Source organism: Chiloscyllium plagiosum, chromosome 30 (assembly GCF_004010195.1).
Source record: "Chiloscyllium plagiosum isolate BGI_BamShark_2017 chromosome 30, ASM401019v2, whole genome shotgun sequence".
Lineage (NCBI taxonomy): Eukaryota > Metazoa > Chordata > Chondrichthyes > Orectolobiformes > Hemiscylliidae > Chiloscyllium > Chiloscyllium plagiosum.
The window spans coordinates 34,419,724-34,443,881 of NC_057739.1; the positions used below are offsets into that span (position 1 = coordinate 34,419,724).

At 40.1% G+C, this 24,158-nt stretch overlaps 1 protein-coding gene across 4 annotated transcripts in view; it reads left to right on the top strand.

Annotated features, from left to right (window-relative positions):
* Positions 1-24,158, top strand: part of ak8 (adenylate kinase 8) — a 178,116-nt gene that overhangs the window by 141,052 nt on the left and 12,906 nt on the right. For all 4 annotated transcript variants that reach the window (XM_043720309.1, XM_043720310.1, XM_043720311.1 and 1 more), the window contains one exon: positions 13,076-13,156. In XM_043720309.1, the coding sequence (XP_043576244.1) occupies positions 13,076-13,156 (81 nt within the window). The remainder of the gene's footprint in view (positions 1-13,075; positions 13,157-24,158) is intronic.

The following is a 24,158-nucleotide window of genomic DNA, read 5'->3' on the forward strand; positions in this document are numbered from 1 at the left end:
GTGGTGATGAGGTTCTGTATGGTCTGGGAGATGATGGTTTGGTGATGGGGGGGGGGGTCATGGTCGAGGGGGCAATAGGTGGAGGTATCTTCGATTTGATGTCTGGCTTCAGCGGTGTAGAGGTCAGTGCACCAAACTAACACTGCACCCCTTTTATCTGCTGGTTTGATGGTGAGGTTGGGATTGGAGCAGATGGAGTGGAGGGCTGCGCATTGTGAGGGTGAGAGGTTGGAGTGGGAGAGGGGGTAGACAGTTTGAGGCGGTTAATGTCTCGGTGGCAGTTGGAAATGAAGAGGTTGAAGGCAGATAATAGGCCAGTGCGGGGTGTCCAGGTGGGTAGAATGTGTTGGAGGTGAATGAAGGGGTCCTCGGAAGGTGGGCAGGAGTCCTGATTGTAAAAGTAAGCTTGGAGGCGGAGGCGGCGGAAGAAGTGTGCTCCCCCATGAAAGTCAGGTTGGTGATGATCATCAGTGATCCTTCCACCCGCACCTCGTTCCCCCCCCCCCACCCCCCCCACCCCCCACTCCTAATGTATCCTTGCCATTCCATGCTCTCATTTCCCATTATATGCTGAGATTCTCCCTTTGCAGTTATTATCCCTCTGAATCTCAGCATGCTGTCTTCAGTCTCCACAACTGACGCCCAGCATCCCCACCAGGAGAACAACTTGCCTTTCGCACCTGCACACACCAATAGTGTCATAATTTTCTTTCTTCAGTTTTAAATCCCTGGTTTCAGACTGAAATATATGGCATTCAGACTTAATGCAGAATTCCATCATATTAGTTACTATTTCCTAGACATTCTATTACAGCAAAGTCATTAATTAGCTCTTACTCATTATACATTACTGAATTCAGAACAGCTCAATGCCATACAGGTTAAACCAAGCAATGGCAGCAGATTCATAGAATGATAGAATCCCTACAGTGTGAAAGCAGGCCATTCAGGTCCACACCAACCTTCTTAAGAGCATCCCACCCAGACCCATCCCTTACCCTATCCTGTAACTCCACATTTCCCATGGCTAATCCACTTAGCCTGCACATCCCTAGACACTATGGGCAATTTAGCATGGCCAATCCACCCAACCTGCACATCTTTGGACTGGGAGGAAACCAGATCATCTAGAGGATACCCATGTAATCTCCACAGAGACAGTGGCCCAAGGCTGGATTCGAACCAGGGTCCATGCCACTGTGAGGCAGCAATACTGACTACTGAGACACTGTGCTGTCCAGATTGCAGACTTTAAAAGTCATCAGTGAACCAGTTGGGTTTTTATAGTCACTGTTACTGATGCTAGCTTTTATATTCTAGATTTATTGAATGATCTAAATTTTCTAGTTGCCTGAGTTGCACTTTGAACTGGTCTGGTAACATGACCACAATGCTACTGTACTCATTTGAATTGTATCTAGAATGTAGATACTAAAAGATTGGTAAGAAAGAGATTTATAAGTAAGGTTCAAACAAGAATTGGTTAAAACTTGAAATGAAGATGTTTGCAAGACTATGACATTAGAGCAGGGGAGTAGGATTAACTACATAACTCTACCAAAGGACAGACACAGGTAGAAAGATTTAATGGCCTTTTTCTGCACTACATCACCCTGTGATTCCATGGCATCTCTTCAGTTATATGCACATAGGTCCCATCTATTACAAAATTACATTGTGACATGTCTTGTTAATGGGCACAGACTCATAACATTTTACCACTGAATATGCTGTACTTTCAGGCTATGTCTAAAATATTCCCTGCATTTATATTCCACAAGCATTAACTTTGCCCCTCCTCCTTCTTCAGTCTCCATTGCTCATTCAAAAATAATGTTTGGACATTAGCCTTGTGTAAACATACCTGGCACCAGATCATACCTTTCTCCTCCTGAACAGTGAGTTCCATCATTTATAAAAGGAGACCATGCATATGTGAATGCAATAAAGTTGCATATAACGTTCAATAATTAAAAGTATGGTAGCTTCTCCTACTGAGCCAATGCTACATTATAAGAAAAACTATGTGTTAAATGCACTTAAATGGCTATATAGCATTTTGAGATGTCCTGAGATCATTGCTGAGTCTTTATAAATGTAAATATTCCTTTTAGAAATATATTAGTATTATAGAGAAAGGCAGTGATAAACCATTAGCCTTCAGGATGGTCACAATCAACATATCCTTGAGTGTTGTTTTGGAATACATGGGTGGTGTGTTAAATGTGCAGTTCCTTTACATTTTTTTGCATTTCAGTATACACAAGGAGCTAAGTTACGATTGGCTTGTATGGTGATTTTTGGTTTAAAGAGAACTTTGGTCACAATGGTTAGGTTTAGTATATGTATTATAAATACTGTTTCTGCATTCAGTTTGTCAGCAAAACCGTGACTGTTAACATGAATTGACAGGAACAAGATTTGACTAGAATGCGAAGTACTTTTCCTGAGAGAAATCTTGTTTAGCTATTTCCAATAAAACTACTACAGAGGAAATTAAACACTGTTTGGTTTAAATATTATTATAATTGTCAGATATTTTGATTTTACTGTATTCCATTAGAGATATTAACATCTGAAGGGTATGCATGGAAATGTGTTTGTAGATATTGAAAGCCAGGAATTTTATAAATCTGTAAATAAAAGCTAATTTAAAAACTGATATTTATTAGATAAATTTAATTAAAATGAAAAGTAACAAGAAGAGAGTCAGCAGCTATTAGAATTTGCTGAATCTGGCTAGTATGTCTCAAGACTGTTAACCCCATCAATGGGTAGAGTAATAATCATTTGAGTACCTCTGCCAATTGCTGTCTTGGCTGTTGTGTATGAGCTTGTCACACATTTCTGAGCAGAGTAAAAGTAGCCTTTCATAATTGTCTGCCTTCACTTCTAGAATTTTATAGAATATAAAATGATTTCCAATAATTTTAAAGTTAAGGCACTAATCCTTGATACTGTTTCAGCTAATAAACTGTTTCTGGTTTGGCAGGTATTGCTTATTTAAAAGCTTTCACTATGTGAAGCTTCTCATGAGCTTTCATTAGAAACAAAACTCAGGAGAATGGGAAGATTAAAACAATATAATTGCACAGAAAATAGTTCCAAAGTAATTATTATAAGCTAATATATTTGGAAGTACTCAGCTAAATCTTGGTTGCCTGTCAGTTGTATTAATCTAGGACAATAGCCCTGATGTATTTTGAACCAGACTACTCTTTGTCAATTTGATTAAACTGGTACCATGCATATTTTAAACAATAAGCATACATCAGTCCTAAGGCTGAGTCTTAAGACTTGCTTTATTGCACTTCTTTGATGGAGAGTAAAAAGAATCAGTTATGTTGAGGGTTGTTAATTAAACCAGTCCTTTGATAATATTTCAGACTAATCAAATAAATCAGAGAATGTATGATTGTGAACATGATTTGAAAAGCAGTAATGTGCTTGTGTAAACTATAATTAAATAAATCCTGTCTGTTGTATACTGGACAATATACTGCTTCCCTTGACTACATGTAAAATTGGGAAATCAGTGGAGTAGTATTTTGAGTGCAACTACTTTTGAGGCTTTCAAAGAGATTTCTTGCTGATCATATTTTAGAATTTGATCAGTCAACCTTTGATATCAGTAATTAAAAGCATAGGTGGGCCATAGGTATCTATGACACCTACAAAATATCATTGACAAACAATAATCTGGTTAATGATATTCCTACATAAGATAGAGTCAAACTAACCTAATCTATTGAGCAATCCTTTTGGAGAGTCTCCTTAATGGAGTGAAAGAGCTCTACAATCCTTTGGGCTTCTAATGCCCACTAAAGACTGGTGTTTAGTGGGCCTGTTACAGATGGACCAGAGTTTAAAATTTTAGGATTGGTAATTTCTTTAAAATCTACATCGGGGAGACATAATGGTGTAGTGGTAATGTAATTGTGCTAGTAATCCAGACACTTATGCAGTGGATGTTTAGAGAGGTAGTTACGCTGCATATGAAAGGACCTGAAGAAGGAAGGGAATGGGTGACCAAAAAGTCCAAAAAGAAACAGGCAGGTAGTTCAGGAGTCCTTAGGGTCCTGCTCGCAAATTGGTATTCCACCTTGGAGGTTGGTGAGGGAACTGTTCCTCTAGCAAGTGCAGACAGAACCAAGCTTCTGGCACTACAAGCAGCCTGTCTGTACAGGAGGGCAGGAAGAGAGGAAGAGTAATAGTATTAGGGGATTCCATAATCAAGGGATCAGACAGGTGTTACTGTGGCTGTCACTGTGTGTTCAGGATGGTGTGTTGCCTCCCTGGTGCTAGGGCCAAGAAGTCACTGAGCAGCTGCAGGCAATTCTGAAAAGGAAGTATGATAAGGCCAAAGTCATAGTACATAGAGTCATAGAGAAACAGACCCTTCGGTCCAACTCGTCCATGCCGACCAGATAATCCACCCAAATCTAGTCCCACCTGCCAGCACCCGGCCCATATCCCTCCAAACCCTTCCTATTCATATACCCATCCAAATGCCTTTCAAATGTTGCAACTGTACTAGCCTCCACCACTTCCTCTGGCAGTTCATTGCATTCACGTACCACCCTCTTCATGAAAACGTTGCCCCTTAGTTCTCTTTTATATCTTTCCTCTCTCACCCTAAACCTATGCCCTCTGTCTATTTAGCATATCCATGACCCTCATGATTTTATAAAACTCGATAAGGTCACCCCTCAACCTCCGATGCTCCAGGGAAAACAGTCCCCTCTCCCTATAGCTCAAATCCTTCAACCCTGGCAACATCATTGTAAATCTTTTCTGAGCCCTCAAGTTTCACAACATCCTTCCAACAGGAAGGAGACCAGAATTGCACGCAATATTCCAAAAGTGGCCTAACCAATATCATGTACAGCCGCAACATGACCTCCCAACTCCTGTATTTAATACTCTGACCAATAAAGCAAAGCATACCGAATGCCTTCTTCACTATCCTATCTACCAGCGACTCTACTTTCAAGGAGCTATGAACCTGCACTTCAAGGTCACATGTTGGTACCAATGGCAATGGTAGAAAGAGGGATGAGGTCTTGCATTAAGAATTCAGGGATCTAGATAGTAGACTAAAAAGCAGGGTCTCTTGGGTTGTAACCTCTGGATTACTCCCAGTCCCACATGCTAGCGAGTAGACAAATAAGAGAATAGGGCAGATGTTTGCATGGTTCAAGAAGGAGGGTTTTAGATTTCTGGATCGCTGAGACCATTTCTGGAGAAGATGGAACCTGTACAAGTGGGATGGTCTACATCTGAACCAGAATGGGACTGAAATTCTTGCGGGACAGTTTACTAGTGCAGTTAGAAAGATTTTAAACTAATTCAATAGGAGGAGGGGACATAGACTGTTAGCAGAATAAGGGCACAGAATCTGACAAGAAAACAATCAAGTCAGAAGGAGTGCAGCTTTATTTACTTTCAAGGGAGTGAGGCAAGGCTAGATAGTCTTTACTTTAATTCCAGGAGTACCATGGGTAAAATGGATGAGTTAAGGATGATGCAGGTGTCAATAGGAGCCATCACAGAGACGTAGTTGAGGAAGGGGCAAGATTGGCAACTCAACATTCCAAGATATAGAATCTTCAGATGACATAGAGGAGAAGGCATTGCAGTATTAGTTAAGGATGGGGTAAGTGAGGAGAAGGCATATAGCAGTATTAGTTAAGAAGTCAGTTAGGAGTAAGGAGAGTGACATCTTGGAGGGGGCATCAAATGAAGCTTTATGGGTAGAGCTTAGGAATGAAAAGACACCCACATTGCTCGTGATATGGGTTCAAGATGAAGGACAGGAGGTTTAGTGGGATGTGAAGAAAAGTTTTTTTTTATCTAGAGAGCGGTGACTGTCTGGAATGCGCTGCTTCGAAGGGTGAGTTGCCTTGCATCCTTTAAGAAGTACCTGGATCAGCACTTGGCATGTCATAACATTAAGCTATGGGCCAAGTGCTGGTAAATGGGATTCGGTGGAAGATCAGGTGTTTCTCACGTGTCATTGCAGACTAGATGGGCTAAAGGGCCTCTTCAGCATACATGATTGTATGGTTCTTTTCCCGTGGATTTAAGCATTTTGTTTGATGTAAAGTGTAATGTTATTCTCTGTCTTCTTTGTAGATATAAAAATATTCTAAAGTAATAAAGACAATATGCCATGGTCTTGAATTAATCACTGAGAGAATATATGCCGAGCATAATTTGAAAAGCAGTAATATGCTTGTCGTGACTGTAACTAAATAAATCCTGTAAGTTGTATGCTGGACAATGTATTGTTTCCTTGACTAGAGACAGTGTTGGGAAATCAATGGAGCAGCATTTCAACTGCGACTACTAATTGGATTACTGTTGTGTACTCCCTTGTGATATGCCTAGAATCTATTGCCTTTACTCATAATAATATGTAAACAACATTAAAATGACCAAAATAATATTGAAAGCACCCTTCAAAATACTTATTATTTACCATAATGATTTCCACAGTTACCACCAGTAAAAGCGGTGGTTAATTCCTCGTACAGATTCCATTTGTTTCTATTCCTAGTCTGTATTTTTGAATCACTTCTGTGCTAAATCAGTGCATAATCTATAAACATTCCACCATATGTCAGCTTTGCTAACATTAGTTGAAAACCAAAATAATTGTTAATTAAGCTGATAATATCAACATGATTTGTTCTAGACAATTCTACTTGAACCAAGGAAAGCAAATTCAGATAAACCTTATAACTACACCATTGTTGTTTTGATATTTAATAATACTTTTTTGATGGAAGTCTTTTTATAGTTTACAATCCTGTGGTGTTTTACATGGTCACATGACATAGATTTAACAGATAAAAAGAAAAAGCTGATAGTGAAGAAGGGAAATCTGGTGGGATTGAAACAATATCCGAACAACTGAGAAGTTTCAAGTCAAATGCTGAAAATAAACAGTAGGTTTTCTTTTCCTGTTATTCATTCATCAGGTCTAGCTAGCCCAGCATTTGTTGTCCATCTCGAGATGTTTAATTACTTCATACTTAAAGGGTCTCAACACCAAGTCTCCATTTCATCACTAAAGTACAGAGATTGATACACTGAGTTGGTGTTATCCAAGGAAGTCCCTAGAAGTGTTTGTTTTTATAAAACTGACTACAATAAAATTGGACTTGTTAGAGATGTGTGTTTTCTTTATTCTTTCATGGAATGTAGGCTTCATTGGCAAGGCTGATTTTTATTGTCCATCCCTAATTGCCATTGAATTGCTAGGCTATTACAGATGTTAGTTAAGAGTAAACCATATTATGCTTAATCTGGAGGCACATGTAGACTAGAGCAGGTAAGGAATGGCAGATGTCCTTCCCTAAATGGCAATAGTGAACTAGATGAGTTTTAACAACAATCAGTGATCAATTCCAAATTTATTATTGACTGTGATTCAATGGTCTGAGGAAAATTAAGGGCAAATTTTCAGTTAAAGAGTTTCATTAAATGAAATTCATGGAGCCTCATCCATCATGACTCAGAGATGTTCCTCACAAAATCTTCCACTGTTCACCTTAATAATTATGTATTTGGACTCATCTCCACCTTTCTCCTGGAATCATGCAGCAGAGGGGTGGAAGCAGAGTCACTGCTGGGACCTAATGATACGCATAACTCAGGTGCTACCTTTAAAGTTCAGCTGCACAAAAGTTCAGGTGTTGCAAGCCGGACACAATCTTTCATAGCGTGGTGTCCCATTCAGTACATGGTCTAGAGGAAAGGAAAGCTCAATCCCCTCTTGTTGGGCAGGGACATGGAGGTCTTGGTGAACGGGGTGGTGTAAAGGAGTGTAGCGCTTTTTCCAGCTGACTGTGACAGGGGGCCACCCCACCAAACCAAGCCAGCCTTAAGGTAGATTGTAGCCCAGATTTGTGCTATGTCTCAAGTGAAATGCGATGCCTACTGGTGCAGGAAGAAGGTCAATGGTCTTCTGCACTATGCAAGGACAATTGCTACCATTTTCTCTCTGGTACCTCACATTCACAGGCCCCCTCACTCTAACTATTCCACTGTAAATGCAGCTCAACAAGATCCACCCCCACATCCGAGGATGTGCTAGAATGGTGTTCATCTACATCCTCCACCAGCTCAGAAACATTCACCTTGGTGATTCTCTTTCTGAGTTAGACTTGGGAACAGTCTGGCGGTACATCAGTAACACGTCTCTCCAGCTGATTGAGGAAGAAATGTCTTCGATCGCTGGCACTCAGAGAACTGCCGCAGACTAGACACCTACTCAGTTCCTTGCAGAAGGCAATCCTGTGATCTCAGCCATTAAATGATTTTGCCGAAGTGCACAGACAGGCACAGGAACATCAGGCAAGGTTGTCAGAGGCACTTAGTAAACTGGATCGATAAATGAAGAAACTAACCAACATTATCAGTAACATGCTGTCTCCACATACATTTGGTTGTCCCCATGGATAGATTGACAATTGCAGTGGAGAGCCAAATCCTGCCTACAGTGTCTACCTGATAAAGTATAAACCTGCATTCCATCACTCATCAGTGCTCGGTATCAGTGACAAGGTGAGAAGGGTCAAGGGACTTAGACCGCACTCTGGGTGCATCTTCCTGTCAGGGAGAAAGGGTGGTGCCAGAACGTTCTCACAGGGAGGTGCAGCCACATACAGGCCTCCCAGAAACTTCACACAGTCTGTGGAGGCTATGTTGCAGCTGCTGGATGTTGCTGTTCTTGCTGGGCCTTCTGATGCATAGTAATCACTGTCTTCTTCCATGTTGTCTTTATAGTAGCACCAAAGTCATAAGGACTCCATCCTTGGCAAATTCCATGTGAGATTCTTGAGTAGATAACCTGTGGGAACTGTCAGAAAGATAACACAATTTAATTGAATGAATTTGTGAACCGTCATATCTATCACAATGAAGCCTTGTGGCACACCCTCACTCTGAGGCAGGGAGGCTTCTCAATCAGGTCATTGTCATGCTTCCGTAAGCAGCTCTGAGGTATGTGACTGTATCCAAGTGTAGGTTGCACAACAAAATTTTTAATTGGGAATAGAATTTTGCCTAAAAACCACAATCTTACTGCCCATTTCCCATGCCCTCCAGAAGTGAAAGCTCCCTTCCACATCACATACACATCCTTACATTCTTACAGTTCACTGTATGAGTCTGGCAGCAGTGAAACTTTGTCTTTCAGTGCTAGCTATGAATGTGTTTGTGAAATGGGAACTTTAAGTTCTGCTTTGAAGTACCTTTTTCTAATTACAGTTGCTTACCATGTAATGATCATGATTGCCTAAGGCCATAATGTTTAATGTGCATCCTTGGACAATGAATAACCTGCTGATGAAGTAAAAATTGAAACTATTTAGGTGGCTGGCAGCCTGTAACTGAGTATTGAAGTGCTGAAATAAGTGAGTATACATTAAGAAAGAGACTGATAAGCTCCAAGTTAATGCAAGGTGAGTGAGTGCTAAGGGATCAAGCAAGTACCCACAGGGTGCATTGTCTGTAGATGCATGTGTGTCTACCCTTGTGTATAAAGTGACTTAGCTGAAGAGTGCAAATTGTGGGTGTCCCTGGATTCTAAAGTAAGGTGTTGAAGGGCTGAGGTTGTGAGACTGGGTTTGAGAGCAACCATGATGATGTGATGTGGTGAGGCTGGTGATTGCCAACCCCAGCTTAAGTGGATGAAGGGTCAAGGAGGTTGGTGATTGTGAAGCATACAGGAATAGTGTGGTGAAGAAACATTTGCACAATGACTGAGACAAGCATTTGGTGAGCTGCAGCTCTGACTTACATATCAGGAGTTTATGCCATCTAGCTTCTTGGTGGAGGAGAGTAGAATTAGAAGTCACATAAAAATAAGATAAGTTGGGACTTTAATGAAGCCATAAATGTACTCAATGGCAAGATTCTGAAGTTGCTACTTATGGCTTAGGGAGAAAATCGAAAATATTTTTAGGATGTCAAGAGTATGATATTTTTCATTGTCATTCTCAATGAATTTTATCACTTTTTTTGGTATTGCTCACACTACACCAGGCAGGGGAAAATTTCACCCTAAGACCTCTCTATCAGTTAAAAAATACTGTACTGAAACAAACAGATCACAACTCGAACTTGACACTATTAACAATAGATTTAACCTCAACTGTAGAGGTGACTTTTGCAATGGACACTGTTCAAGAATACTTGTCAAATAATCAAAATATGTTCTACAACATTATCAGAAACGACAGTGAGCTTTTAAGGATTATAATGAAAGATCATATGTTGCATACTTGACAATCTGAAAGCCAATTTTGGTGACACCTTCTAGAACTGAACTGGTTAGGTAAATTCAGAAGTGATGCAGTAGCTATGATATTCATTTTACCTGGCTATTGTCAGAGATTAATAATAATTTATGTGGTCAGTGCTTGAATCCTTCATCCACATATGTATAGCGGAACCTGTCAGCTCTCAGCCAGAATCCTAAGGGAAATGTAGAAGCAGAATGTCTCAACACCAAGAAAAAAAGAATGAAATAAATTCTGCCCCACAGCAAGTGTGCCTCACGTCAGTGGAGGAAGGAATTATTGGTTAGTCCCTCCCTTTCTGGTAAGTGTTCAGGGTTCTTACAGAAATGAATTTTAGCAAGCAATCAGTTTCCGTTGCGTGCAAATCGATGACATAAAACTGTCCAAACATGAGTTTTAATTGGGCAATCTTATTCAAAGAGGCCAAAAGGTTAGGTAGTTTGGACTATGGAAATGAGCTACTGAGGGGTAGATTTGCTTTTCTAAGGCAGAGTGCTCTTTATTACATCTAATGCCATATGCCAGACCTGGAAAAGATTGATATTGTCACTGGATGCAAAGAGGACAGGTTCTATTTTCTATTTATGGTCACTCTTCACTTGACAAGTATACAAAAGAAAATAAGATTGGAGGACACTACCATGCATTACCAGCAGAAAGAGGAGTAGGCATGATGGGAGAGGAAATTAAAGAAAAATGAGCTCCAAAGTAGATCTAAAGAGATAAGTGGGTTACTCTTTCAGCCTTCTACGCAAACAGCCAAAAACTGATTCAATTCCGGATGGTTTTAACTACACAAAAGCTTGGCTTAGCTTCTACATGTTACAGGATCAACAAGAAAGTAAACAATTGAAGTCTTTGAGAATGATGAAATATGCATGGCTATCTGTGACAGGCAGATAAAGTAAAGCAATTAGGCAAGTAATCCAAGTGGTAGGCAGCAGCAGCCCCAAGCTCTCTATTAGTTAATGTAGTTTGTACCTCCTCATCCCATCAAATCAGCTAACACTTCCACTAATTGGTTCATGAATTATACAGCTCCCATTATAATTTAATCACCAATAAACATTTTGGGCCGGTGTAGAGTGTATCTCTCATTAATTCGTTAATTTAAGCAGATGGAAGGGTGATCGGATGAACGGGTGGCATACATTGCCTGAGGCAGAAAGAAAATGTGGACAAATAAAATATAAAATAAAGGAAGGGGGAAATCTTTCAGGATTTCAGTTGTCAGAAACCCAATCTTCAAGCTGACAGCCGCCTTTCTCTCTGACACTGAAATTGAGTGACAGATTCATATCAGCACTTGTCAACTGCCTAAACATCAGGCTGGTTGGTAAACAGAGCACAATGTAAATTAATTCTCATCTTACAACCCTTTCTCTGTTACATGAATATTTCAGCACAGGCAGCATAAATATTAATACTAATAGCTTTGCTCAGTAGTTATTATTTCTGTTTTATGACAAATATTCATAAAATATTCAGAACCTTTTAGAACATTTACACAGTTGAATGTGAGATTGCCAGCGTCCAGGGAAGTTTGAACATATTGGGGTGCTCTTGATGTTTTTTTCTAAATTAATTTATAATGAATGGTTAAAACTGTAATCAATTTTGTGCAGTGATTCACCAAAATATACATTGGGGTTATTGCTAGATTATCTCAACAGGTTGCCTTTTTTTCCTTTCTTTTATTTTTAATTGGATTCATGAGTTTTTTATCTGATGTTGTAATTTGCTTGAAGTACTTGCTAATTTAGCAGTTAATGGCAGCCAAATACAGTGTCTCTTCTGCCCCTGGAGAGATTTTATTCACAACTGAGGTAGATTTGTCACAATCAATTATGACTTAAACAAGAAATGGCCAGCGGGGGCTGTGCTGGAGGAAGTCGATCTCTGAGACAGGGCCAGTACAGCTGGTATCTGAGCATTTTTCGATGCACCACCTGCATAAAAGAAGGAACCAAACAACACCAAATATGATTTATTCGTGTGTTTTCAAAATGGCTGCAGGGTACACAAATTATTATAGTGCCAATTACAGTACTTTTACGTACATTATGAACATGATTAAAAATTGTATACATCCTTTATGTTTTGTATCTTCCTTGTAAATAAGTTTTTAATCAAGGTGTTTTTGGGACATTATGTCTTAAACATCTTTGGAAATAGGTAAACATTAGTACAGTCTGACATGAATATATTTATTCATTAGTATATTTTGAGGAGGTCACCAAGGAGGCATGGTAAGATATTTGTATTTAAGACAGTTTTGCAGTAGACATAGGTGGCTTTCCCTTTCCTGTGATACATCACAGCCGTCATCAGGTGATGAGCCTTCTTTCATATTGTCATCAAATGCATTGTACCTCCCATTAACATTTAAGCTTGATTCTTTTTTAGACCATTTCTCCTGAAATATTCAAAGTTTTCCAATATCTGTAAAAGCTTTTACTACGTTACTGATATTCACATTTCCTTTGCTGCTATCCACAACTATAGCATTGCCAAATGGAAAATCAAGACAAAAAGTTAAATTAATTTATCTTGCAGTTGTAATGCTACTTTTCAGTTGGTTTAAATAAGACATACAAAGGACTGATGCATACATATTTGTAATCAGAGTTTAGTCTGGGATACCTGTTCAGTGCAATGGGTTATTGACTAAGTCTTATCAGTGCACAGTTTGACTGCTTTCATTCTGGTTCAGATATATCAATCTTCTACACAAACCAGACTGCTTATTTTCTGCTTTTTCAAAGGGTGTTTTTCCTGGACGTTCCTGATGATGCTGTCATTGAGCGTCTCACAATGAGGATGACTGATCCAATTACAGGTGAAAGGTCAGTGTTTCTCTTTCAAATGATCAATTGTGTAAGCCATTTTACACCACAGATTTATCCTAAAGGCCCATGTTGTACATTTTATTACATAACCAAAATGGCAAAAGATGAATTATGAACTTCATTGATTTTCTCCTTAGCTAGCTTAAAATTTACTGATTACATTTGCTGTTTATATAAAGTTATAATAGCTGTTTGGTTTGAAGTCTCAGCCTCCCTAGGCACCAAATTTATATTCCCTTGTTCCCAATCTACAAACCATTGAGAATAATCCTTTATTCTTTACATTTACAATTTTGTAATGTTGAAACATGTATTAGCTCAGCTCTGAAACTTCCCTTCTCCCATGATACAACCTTAATTTTACAATAATGTTGCCATAGCTTTATCCTTGCATTTCTAGTATTATCCTGTAAAATTAATGCATTCCATTTTGGTAGCTCCAATTCTTTTCTCTAATGGATGTTCAAAATAACATAAGGTTCCAACTGTGGTCCATGAATTATGATACGTGATCTGCATGAAGATGTTCAGGGTGAGGAGTTGAAGGAGCTTGTTTTGTCTCAAGAAACTATGCAACAACAGCTTCAGGCTCCTCCTTTTTCCCTGCATAGCAAGTCAAGTCAAAACTAACCTCCTACAGTCTCAGACCCTACACAAACAAATGTCATTTTCATTATCTGTTTCTTTTCAGCTTTTCAGTAATATTTCTCTCTATCTCATCATTGCTATCATTGCAATACCATCTGTGATTTTGTTCTCTAATGCCCATGGGAGCATATTGCAAAATGGGAAGTCTGTTATGGAAGGGCCACATCCTCCCACCATTCTATCTTACCAGTCATGGACAAGATTGGCTCCTGCTGGGATCTCAATTGATCCACTTAGGAATTCAATTAATGTTCATTTTCCAACTCCTGCATTGAGAGGGTTGGCTGCCACTTGGGGTTACCACCAGTGAAACTAAGTGGCCTCTCAGCAGGCTCTGAGGAGAAGCTTCTTTAGCCTACAGAGGACTCCTCCAGGCAGCATTGGCGTACTTATCGTCCTATTGAACTGGAATCTTATAACATTTGAGCTGCATGTTTTGCTTCTGTAGTGCTGTAGTGTTGCTAAAGCCCTAAGTTACATAAATGATAGCTGTGACATTCCTAGGCACCCCAGGCTTGGCCCTCACATTGCTTAAGTGTAAGGTGCTAGTGTAGCCATAAGCACACTTGAAGCATACAGAGTGGGCAGATTATGACATTTTACAGCCTCTAATGTTGACTTGCGGCAATAGCTGCATTTGTACATTTTTAACTCGGCATGTATTTGACTGCACAAGGGACCCTTTATGCAAACTTTAGATGAGGTGCTTTGTACTTTTCAAATGTGAAGTTCGTGGAAGTCCTATATGAGTATTATTGGATGGGTTTTGAAATCTTTTTGGATTTGCAAAGGAGGTAAAAGGAGATTTAAAGACCTGACAGAAAACGTCCTTTAGGAATGGGGGCAATAGTTCTTTGGGCGACAGCCTTACATGGAAATGAAGCATGGGCAGCAAAGAGGGGAAGCTGTGTACATAAGGATGAGGCCTTTGAGGACACTTGTCCCATGTCCACCTCCACCAGGATTGTGAGATGCCTCCATTTCATAAAGGAGGCAGAAACTGATCTCCAGAATAAGATTGGCACCAACATTAAACTCATTATCACTCTAAATCTCTACAACAGTGGATCCATCTGCAGGAGCAGGCAACATCAAGTTCCCTGTTGTCAATCACTGCATCAGGGAGGTGACAAAGGTCCCATACTTAAGGAGAAAGGCCTTAATCATTGTATCTATTTCCACAGTGAAGCAGGAATTGGCAGATGGCTTTGCCATGCTTGTACAATTTCCAATGACATAGGACAATAATCACTGCGCACAGATGGCTCTGCAAGACCCACATGTTATTGGGAAGATGTACCAGAACCATAAGGGCTACCACTCCATGAGTATATACAACCATGCTGAAAAGATCCTATTGATGAATACCCACTTTCCTGGCAGCAGCATTCATCCTACCCTAATCATCTTTGGCCCAGTGTGAAGGTCCAGAGGCTGGCTGCTGGGTGACAAGAGACAGCTGCTCCATACCTTACTTATGATTCCTCTCTGCCAGTCAGGCATGTGAGAACAGTACGTATACAGTGAGAGTCATGCAGCCATCTGGAACATTACACTCAAAACCACTGGTGTCCTGAAACAATGATTCTGCTGCTGGACCAGTCTGGAAGAATTCTCTAATACTCATTGAAGTGTGTCTCCAAACTTACGGTGGAGTACTGTGTCCTCCATAACACTGTTATCAGGGGATGCAATCCTACCCACCAGGCTTTCAAAGATCATCTTGGGAGGAGGAAGTGACACATCCAGTTCTCCTTTTCTTCCGGTAAACTATCAGAGGGTCTTTGCAGAATCTGATTCCCTCATTATTTACCAGGTATTATCTTCACAGTGTAGTGGGTAAGATATGTCCCTTCAACTTGCACTGACTGATCCTGACCATTTGTTTGAGATAATTAAGCTTGTTCTCATCTTGCAGACAGAAATTCAGCCAGATTCTGAAAAATGAACTGTCTAATCACCTACTTCCAGTCACTTCTCAGGAAGTGTCTTGAGGACTTTCTAGCCTCCTGTGAAAATTGAGACTGCATTTCATACTCCGTCACCAGTGGGTTTGAAGACAGGGAGCTCAAAAAATCAAATATGTGGCCTTCTGTGACCTAACCACCAGCCCCAAATCTAAAATAAATTTTATGACAGCTGGATGAGGTGTCAATGGTCTGCCCATCTTTCAGCATTTTGAGGCTCTTGAGTGACCAATAATGGTCAATTAAAAGCTTTATCCCAACCCTACCAGTACTCAGCCAAGGGGAGACCCATCTCAAGTAGGAAGCCCAGTAGATTTTGCTGCATGAATTGGTATTGGGCAAGGAAGTAGTTCCTTCTCTTATGGATCTTCAGTGCCTCCTCACCACCCCCTTTACCTTTCCCCCAACCTTTCAAACCAAACCCCTCACCCCACTTTCTGGAATCTGCCAACCTGACCCCATTGAAATCCCCACACCCCCAACTTACATTGTCTCCTTCCAGTGATGATTTTCCTTGGGTACTGACTGTAGTCACAGCAATAGCTGGATTGACAGAACTCCTGCCTACCAAATTCCCCAGCAGCTCATGGAGACAGAAATCCTGCCTTCAGTCAAGTGGAATTGGAGCTGCTGTTCTTCCCGTGAACAGCCTCCCTACTGATCTTTTAGCTGTGGTGCTGGGGATCTTGGCACCCCATAAATCCAGTCCAGGATTTCAGTTCTTTCCACCTCAACATTATGGACTTTAGTCAATCTGATTCGATGCATCAGATCCTTTCTCAGACTGGTTACTCAATTTGGTGTTGTGTCCTGTGTCTTAGCTTATAAGTTTGCTTTTTTGTTCCTCCAGTTTTCATACTATTATGATATTTCTTATAGTCAGATATCTACTCACATTTAGACCAGGAAACAAGGATTTTTAGGTAAAGTACATGGGGCTGCCACAAAATACAGAAGTGTATTGTACCCTTCATCACAGGAGGAGTAACTAAGTGGAGGACAGTATGGTACAACGTCAGTTTGTGGATATGCTTATCAATGTAGCTGATATATTGTGAACAACCTACAGAAAACAGCAGATATTCCTTCTGACACACCTAGGAAGGAAATATTACACCATAGACTAGAACTATGGATACACTAAAAAATGGAGGCAATTCCTGCATCTTGTGGTTAGGCCTGAGGGCTGTGTAATATTTTGGCCTCAGGGCTTATTATCAATTAACTGGTGAGCTGTGGACACCTAAGTACTGTGCCAAAGAAGACACCAGTGGTACAAGTTGTTTGAAGGAACCAATAATGGAAGAAAACAGAAGTGGAGCATTGAGAGAGGGGCTTCAGTATTCAGGTTTGGGAGAGAGGGTGACTCAAATGATCAAAGGGTTGAGGCTGACTGCTCAGGACAACTAGATATAGGGAGTCACAAACAGGTGTTAGCTCATTATTTACATATACAGAGGACCTAATGCCTGTCTCTTTCTACCTATGCAAAATATGTAGACAGTACAACTCCAACTCATAATGAGGAGGTGCTTCCTGCCTGTAGTATTGGAGCTTCAGGAGGCCATAGGGTATTGATAACAAGAACTAATAGGAATAAGAGTAGAAAAATTACAAATAAGATATCTAATATTTGCTATTGTCTGTCTTGGGCTGTTCTCAGTTTCAGGTTAATATTTGATGAACAGAATCAAAGATTCAGAGTTGGATCTAAACTTCTGTGTTTGCCCTTAATGTGTGTCAAATCAGCATACCTGGTTTCTGCCTTTTGTCCACTTCAATTCCTCCCATTTCTCCATTTCATTTGTGTGCATAGTCTCAAACATTGTTTAATGAGCAGCTAAATCGTTTCTTCCCATTTACCAGCACTACTGTATTCTTTCTTTGCCTGCTTTCTGCCCAAATTCATAAAAATAGGCTTGTTGCTATGTTCTTTTCCTTGGTCATTTTATTGTTGTTCCCAGTTAATGGCTAATATTTTCCATTTTGTATCCTAACTGTAAGGATGGGCATGTGTAGTGGCGATTGACTCTCCACCCCCATCAATAAAAAAGCTCCGGTCAACTTGTTAAAACTGACTGGTGATCTTCTGACCGAACACATACCTCAATGCTGTAGCCAAAGGCTGCCTGCCAATCAGAGAAGGATTGGAGGCAAAGGCATGGAAGTGGCTTTCAGGAGCCACCTCCTTGCCCCTACCTGCTCAATTCCTTCCTTAACTGGCCCCAAATTGGGTAAATGGAGGCACTCTCCTACAACACAGGAGGCAGCCTCTTTTTCATTTGCTAGGAAAGTAGGTAATTGGGCCAATGGTTGGTTGAGCCCACTTAAGTGGCCATTAGTTAACCTCTTAAGAGTCTTAATTGCTGGAGAGTTAAGAAGCTTCCAAAAGGACCTTCTGTCCCAATATTTAATTGCAAAGGTGCTGGGAAGTGGGCGAGAAGCTCTCCAGTGCCAACACCCAATATTTTGCCCTTCTTGCCTCTTTCTCACATCTTCTAGGGATAGGAATATTGTGTTCAATGTTGCTGTCCCAGGAGTCATCTTTGCTAATGGAGAATCCTACATATCAGACTGAAAATGTGTGACAGCTGTAATGGAGGTTGTTGAAGACTTGCAGAAAATAAAAGATTAAAAAGGGAAAGAATAAAAAGAGGTAACAACAGATCCTATTGAAATAACATTATTCTTAAAATTGTAGAAACAATTTAGTGGGAGATTGGGGAAAATTATTTGGAGGATTGAAGTTAGACAGGAGAAAAGGACCCTATCAAAACTAAGTGGAAAACTGCAGTAATTCAGCAATATAACCATTGTGCCAGTAAAAGTAATTGCTTGTATAAGTTAATTGGTTATTCAATACAAAGACAAAAATAGTTTGTCATTGTGCAGTTGGAATGGAACTGAGTTTCTGCATTGTAACATTTGCACTATTGATGGATGTCACTTTTCAGATTTCATTCCTTCTTTTGGTAAGACTTATTTTGGAGCAAGAAATGGCATACATGCTAAGGAGGTCTTCAGTGAAAAGAATGCATAAACTATTAATTATGATACTACGTGTATTTTGTTTTTAAAGAATATGAGGAGGAGCCAAACTACTGACATGGCTGCTATCCAGAAACCTCAAAGTCTGTAAACAAGGATTCTGCAGTAATTTGACTAAGTCTGTTGCTTTTTATTTCTTTAAGGTTCAAGTTGCATCTAAAATTGATGGTTCTCTCCATCAATTGTGCACTTCTGTGTATCCTAAAAATCAGACCTCTCTTGCTAATTATACCTCCAGGAATTTCAGATGCACCTCTTCTACCCCAGCCACTGCTCCAGAACATTGCATAAACAGGCAAATTGGCCCTTGTAACTATGCTGCAGAACAGTTACTACTGTTAAGTTATAAACTTCAACAAGCAATAAATATTTTATAAAAATAATGAATACAGGAAATATTCATTGGTCACTTGATTTTTAAACTATATATTGTCAATTTGAGGCATCAATGATATTTCAAGAAATGGTTACTTCATTTGTTCTCTCCATTTGGACTCTTGCCTATCGTAAGGCTAGGGGGTTGGAACATATTCGGGTAGACATCACAAATATTGCAGATAGTTGGATGGAATTCAGAAAATGCTGGAGAAAGTCAGCAGATCCACATCCTTGGAGAAGGCAACAGACCTAACTTCAACAAATAAATCAACTAATTGTGGATGCTGAAAATCCAAAACAAAACCAGAAATTGCTGGAGAAATTCAGCATGTCTGGCAGCATCTATGGAGAGAATGTAGAGTTAATGTTTCAGGTCTAGTGTCCCTTCTTCAGAACATTCACTTTGAGTTCAATGCATCATCAGAACGAAGTGTTTTTTCAAATTTAATTTTACTCCATCCATAGGATTTTGTTTTTATTTCAGTTGGATGGAGTTCAGTAAGTTGAGGGCTGAAACTATTTTGTAGCTTCTTTTATCTCTAATGCTGACTGGCTCAGTGCTAATTATGAAGTAGAACTTCTGTGGAGTTGTACCAATTCCACCATAACTTCAGCGGAAATGCTGCCAAAACAACTCATCTCACCATTTCTTCAGATTTCTGCAGAAGGGCTGGCAGAAAGTGGACAAAACTGCAGCTTAAATTCTTGCTGTATTTGTTTGCTATTCATATGAATTTGATGCACAAAACCTGCTCATGGCAACCATGACAAAGGATGACAGGCAGCTCCCTTTATGAACCTTTAATTTTATTTAGTGTCTAATTTCCTTCAAGTTGAATGGCAGCTTTATTCAGAGACTCAAATCAGAGGGTGAAATGCAGACTGATTCTTGTGCGTAATTTGTAAATTGAACTGCCAGTCAAGCCATACCATTTTCTAGATTGAAGTCAAATACTGAAGAAGTACACCTGCTGCCACCTTTTAGTCGCCGTCACCTTGAAATACATTTGCTGCTGAAAACTTTTAATGCAGATTCTTAGATGGAAAAAGACTGGGGAATGAGGGGAAAAGCTTTATAGGTTATTAATTGTCAACAAGTGAATTGCAGCTGACCAATGGAGTGTCAATATGACGGAATTCCATCTTTGACATCAGTTTTACTGTAAATCTGGACTTGAGGCTCAATCTGATTTTTGAACACGTTACAAGGTTATGAGCAATTATAGGACAGAAACAGGCTATTGGCTCAACTATGTCCATGTAGGTATTTAAGCTCCACATGAGACTTCTTCTTTATCTAACCCCATCAATGTATTCTGTTATTTCTTTCTCCCTCATGTGCTTATTCAGCAAATCAATATACTTGAAACCCTGACGTGTACTTCTGAGAAAAGCTCCATACTAACAGAATGAATGCATAAAATCTACTATTCTTAATATACTATGCATTCCCACTTGGGGAATATAGAGTTTATAGTATGAAAACAGACCCTTCAGTCCAACTCATCCATGCTGACCAGATTTCCTTAACTGAACTGTCCCTACTTGCCTGCATTTGGCCCATCTCCCTGTACACCTTTCCCCATCCATGTATCTGTCCAAATGTACCTTAATGTCATTAGTATCCAGAATTTGGTTTTTATCTTGAATATGCTGAATGATTGAGCTTCCACAACTCTCCAAGGTAGAGAATTCCAAAGATTCACCATTTTCTGGGTGAAGGAATTCTTCCTTATCTCAGTCTTAAATGACCTATTCCTTGTTCTGAGAGTATGTCCCCTGTTTCTAGACTCACCAACCAGGGTAAACATCCTACTTACTTCAAATTCGTCATGAACTTGTAAGAGTTTTGTAATTTTCAATGAGATCATCTCTCATTCCTCAAAATCCTGAAGAACATGTGCCAGTTTCTTCAATCTCATCTCATAAGACAATCCTGCTATCCCTGGGATTAGTCTGATGAACCTCCATTTCCCTCCCTCTACAACCAAAATAACTTTCCTTAGATATGGAAACTAAACTGCACATGTTACTCCAGACAAAGGCAGCACGTGGTGAGGTCAGTGCAGGGGAAGAGAGAGAGAGAAAGAAACCCACATTGCTAACTGACAGAGCAGTGAACTTGTGCAATTACTGTCTTTGCTGTTTGAATTCATGTATCACTGGACATCGGAGTACATCTGGGAAAATTAACAAACACTGAAATGCCCAACTGATCTTGGAAGAACCTGTTTGGAAGAGGTCACAGCACAGAAACAGACAAGTGAATAGTTTTAAGTGTGGCCTTATTGTAAGTCTGCAGTACTGAGTAGAGTAGGTACTTTCTTGATTATACATTTTATTGAGATATGTCTTTTGATTAAACTTAAAAATATAAGCTGTAAATATTAAGTTGGCCTGGAACAGTATTTTGTAGACGAATAAGACGGTGCTATTTTCTGGGTCTCTAGATTGAAAGAAGCAAAAATGGCCTTTAGTAGAGTGATATGCTCTTCTTGTCGGATATGGGAGTTTAGGGAGAGTTTACGTGTTGCTGAGGATTATATCTGCAATAAATGCTGTTGGTTGCAAATCCTATCAGATTGAATGGATCAGTTGGAGAGACAGTTAGAGGCAATGAGGAATTTACAAGAGCAAGGAGGTGTGATGGATGGCAGTTATAGGAAGGGAGAAAAGCTGCAGATACAATCAAATAGATGGGTTAACTCGGGGAATGGTAAGAGAGGTAGGCAGGTAGTGCAGGAGCCGTCTGTGGATATCCCCATTTCAAACAAGTATGCTGTTTTGGAAAATGTAGGAGATGATGGATTCTCAGGGGAATGTAACACGAACAAACAAGTTTCTGGTATCGAGACTGGTTCTAATGCAATGAGGGGTACGGCTGGTTCCAAGAGATCAATTGTGTTAGGGGATTCTGTAGTCAGAGGTACAGACAGATGTTTCTGTGGCCAGCCGTGAAAAATCAGAATGGTGTGTTGCCTCCCTGGTGCCAGGATCAAAGATGTCTCGGAGAGGGTGCAGAATGTTCCCAAGGGGATGAGGCCCCAGCACAAGGTCATAGCACACATTGGAACCAACAACATAGGAAGGGAAAAGGATGAAATTCTGAAGGGAGAATATTGAGAGTTAGGCAGGAATTTAAAAAGGATGTCCTCGAGAGTAATACTATCTGGATTACTCCTGGTACTATGAGCTAGTAAGGGGAAGGAATAGGAGGTTAGAGCAGATGAATGCATGGCTGAGGAGCTGGTGTATGGGAGAAGGATTCACATTTTTGGATTATTGGAATCTCTTCTGGGGTAGAAGGATGGATTGCACCTAAATTGGAAGGGGACTAATATACTGGCAATGAGATTTGCTAGAACTGCTCGGGAGGATTTAAACTGGTAAAATGGAAGGTGGGACCCAGGGAGATAGTGAGGAAAGAGATCAATCTGAGACTGGTACAGTTGAGAAAAGAAAGTCAGGACAGGCAGGGACAAAGCAGAGAACAAGGTAGGACTGATAAATTAAACTGCATTTACTTGGATGCATGAGGCCTAACAGGGAAGGCAAATGAACTCAGGGCATGGTTAGGAACATGGTTAGGGACTGGGATATCATAGCAATTACTGAAATGTGTCTCAGGGATGGGCAGGACTGGCAGCTTAATATTCCAGGATACAAATGGTACAGAAAAGGAGGCAAGAGAGGAGGGGCAAGTGGCATTTTTGGTAAGGGATAGCATTACAGCTGTACTGAGGGAGGATATTCCCGGAAATGCATCCAGGGAAGCTATTTCAGTGGAACTGAGAAATAAGAAAGGGATGATCACCTTATTGGGATTGTATTACAGACCTCTTAATAGTCAGTGGGAAATTGAGAAACAAATTTGTAAGGAGATTTCAGTTATATGTAAGAATAATACGGTGGTTATGGTAGGGGATTTTAACTTTCTAAGCATGGTCTGGGACTGCTATAGTGTTAAGGGTTTAGATGGAGAGGAATTGTGTACAAGAAAACTTTCTGATTCAGTATGTAGACGTACCTTCTGGAGAAGGTGCAAAACTTGACCTACTCTTGGAAAATAAGGGAGGGCAGGTGACTGAGGTGTCAGTGGGGGAGTACTTTGGGGCCAGCGACCATAATTCTATTAGTTTTAAAATAGTAATGAAAAAGGATAGACCAAATCTAAAAGTTGAATTTCTAAATTGAAGTAAGGCTAATTTTGACGGTATTAGGCAAGAACATTCAAAAGCTGACTGGGGGCGGACAAAGGGACTGCGGGAAAATGGGAAGCCTTCAGAAATGAGATAAAGAGAGTCCAGAGACAGTATATCCCTGTCAGGGTGAAAGGAAAGGCTGGATGACTAAAGAAATTGAGGGTTTGGTTAAGATAAAGAAGTAAGCATATGTCAGGTATAGACAGGAAAGAAGGAGTGAATCCTTAGAAGAGTATAAAGGTGGTATGAGTATACTTAAGAAGGAAATCAGGAGGGCAAAAAAGGGGACATGAGATAGCTTAGGCAAATAGGGTTTTTACAAATACATTAAAGACATAAGGGTAACTAGGGAGAGAATAGGGCCCCTCAAAAATCAGCAAGTCAGCCTTTGTGTGGAGCCGCAGGAGATGGGGGAGATACTAAACTAATATTTTGCATCAGTGTTTACTGAGGAAAAGAACATGGAAGATATAGAATGTAGGAAAATAGATGGTGGCATCTTGAAAAATGTCCATATTACAGATGCGGAAGTGCTGGATTTCTTGAAATGCATAAAAGTGGATAAATCCCAAGTGCCTGATCAGGTGTACCCTAGAACTCTGTGGGAAGCTAGGGAAGTGATTGCTGGGCCCCTTGCTGAGATATTTGTATCATCAATAGTCACAGGTGAGGTGCCAGAAGATTGGAGATTGGCTAGTGCCACTATTTCAGAAAGATGGTAAGGACAACCAGGGAACTATAGACCGGTGAGCCTGA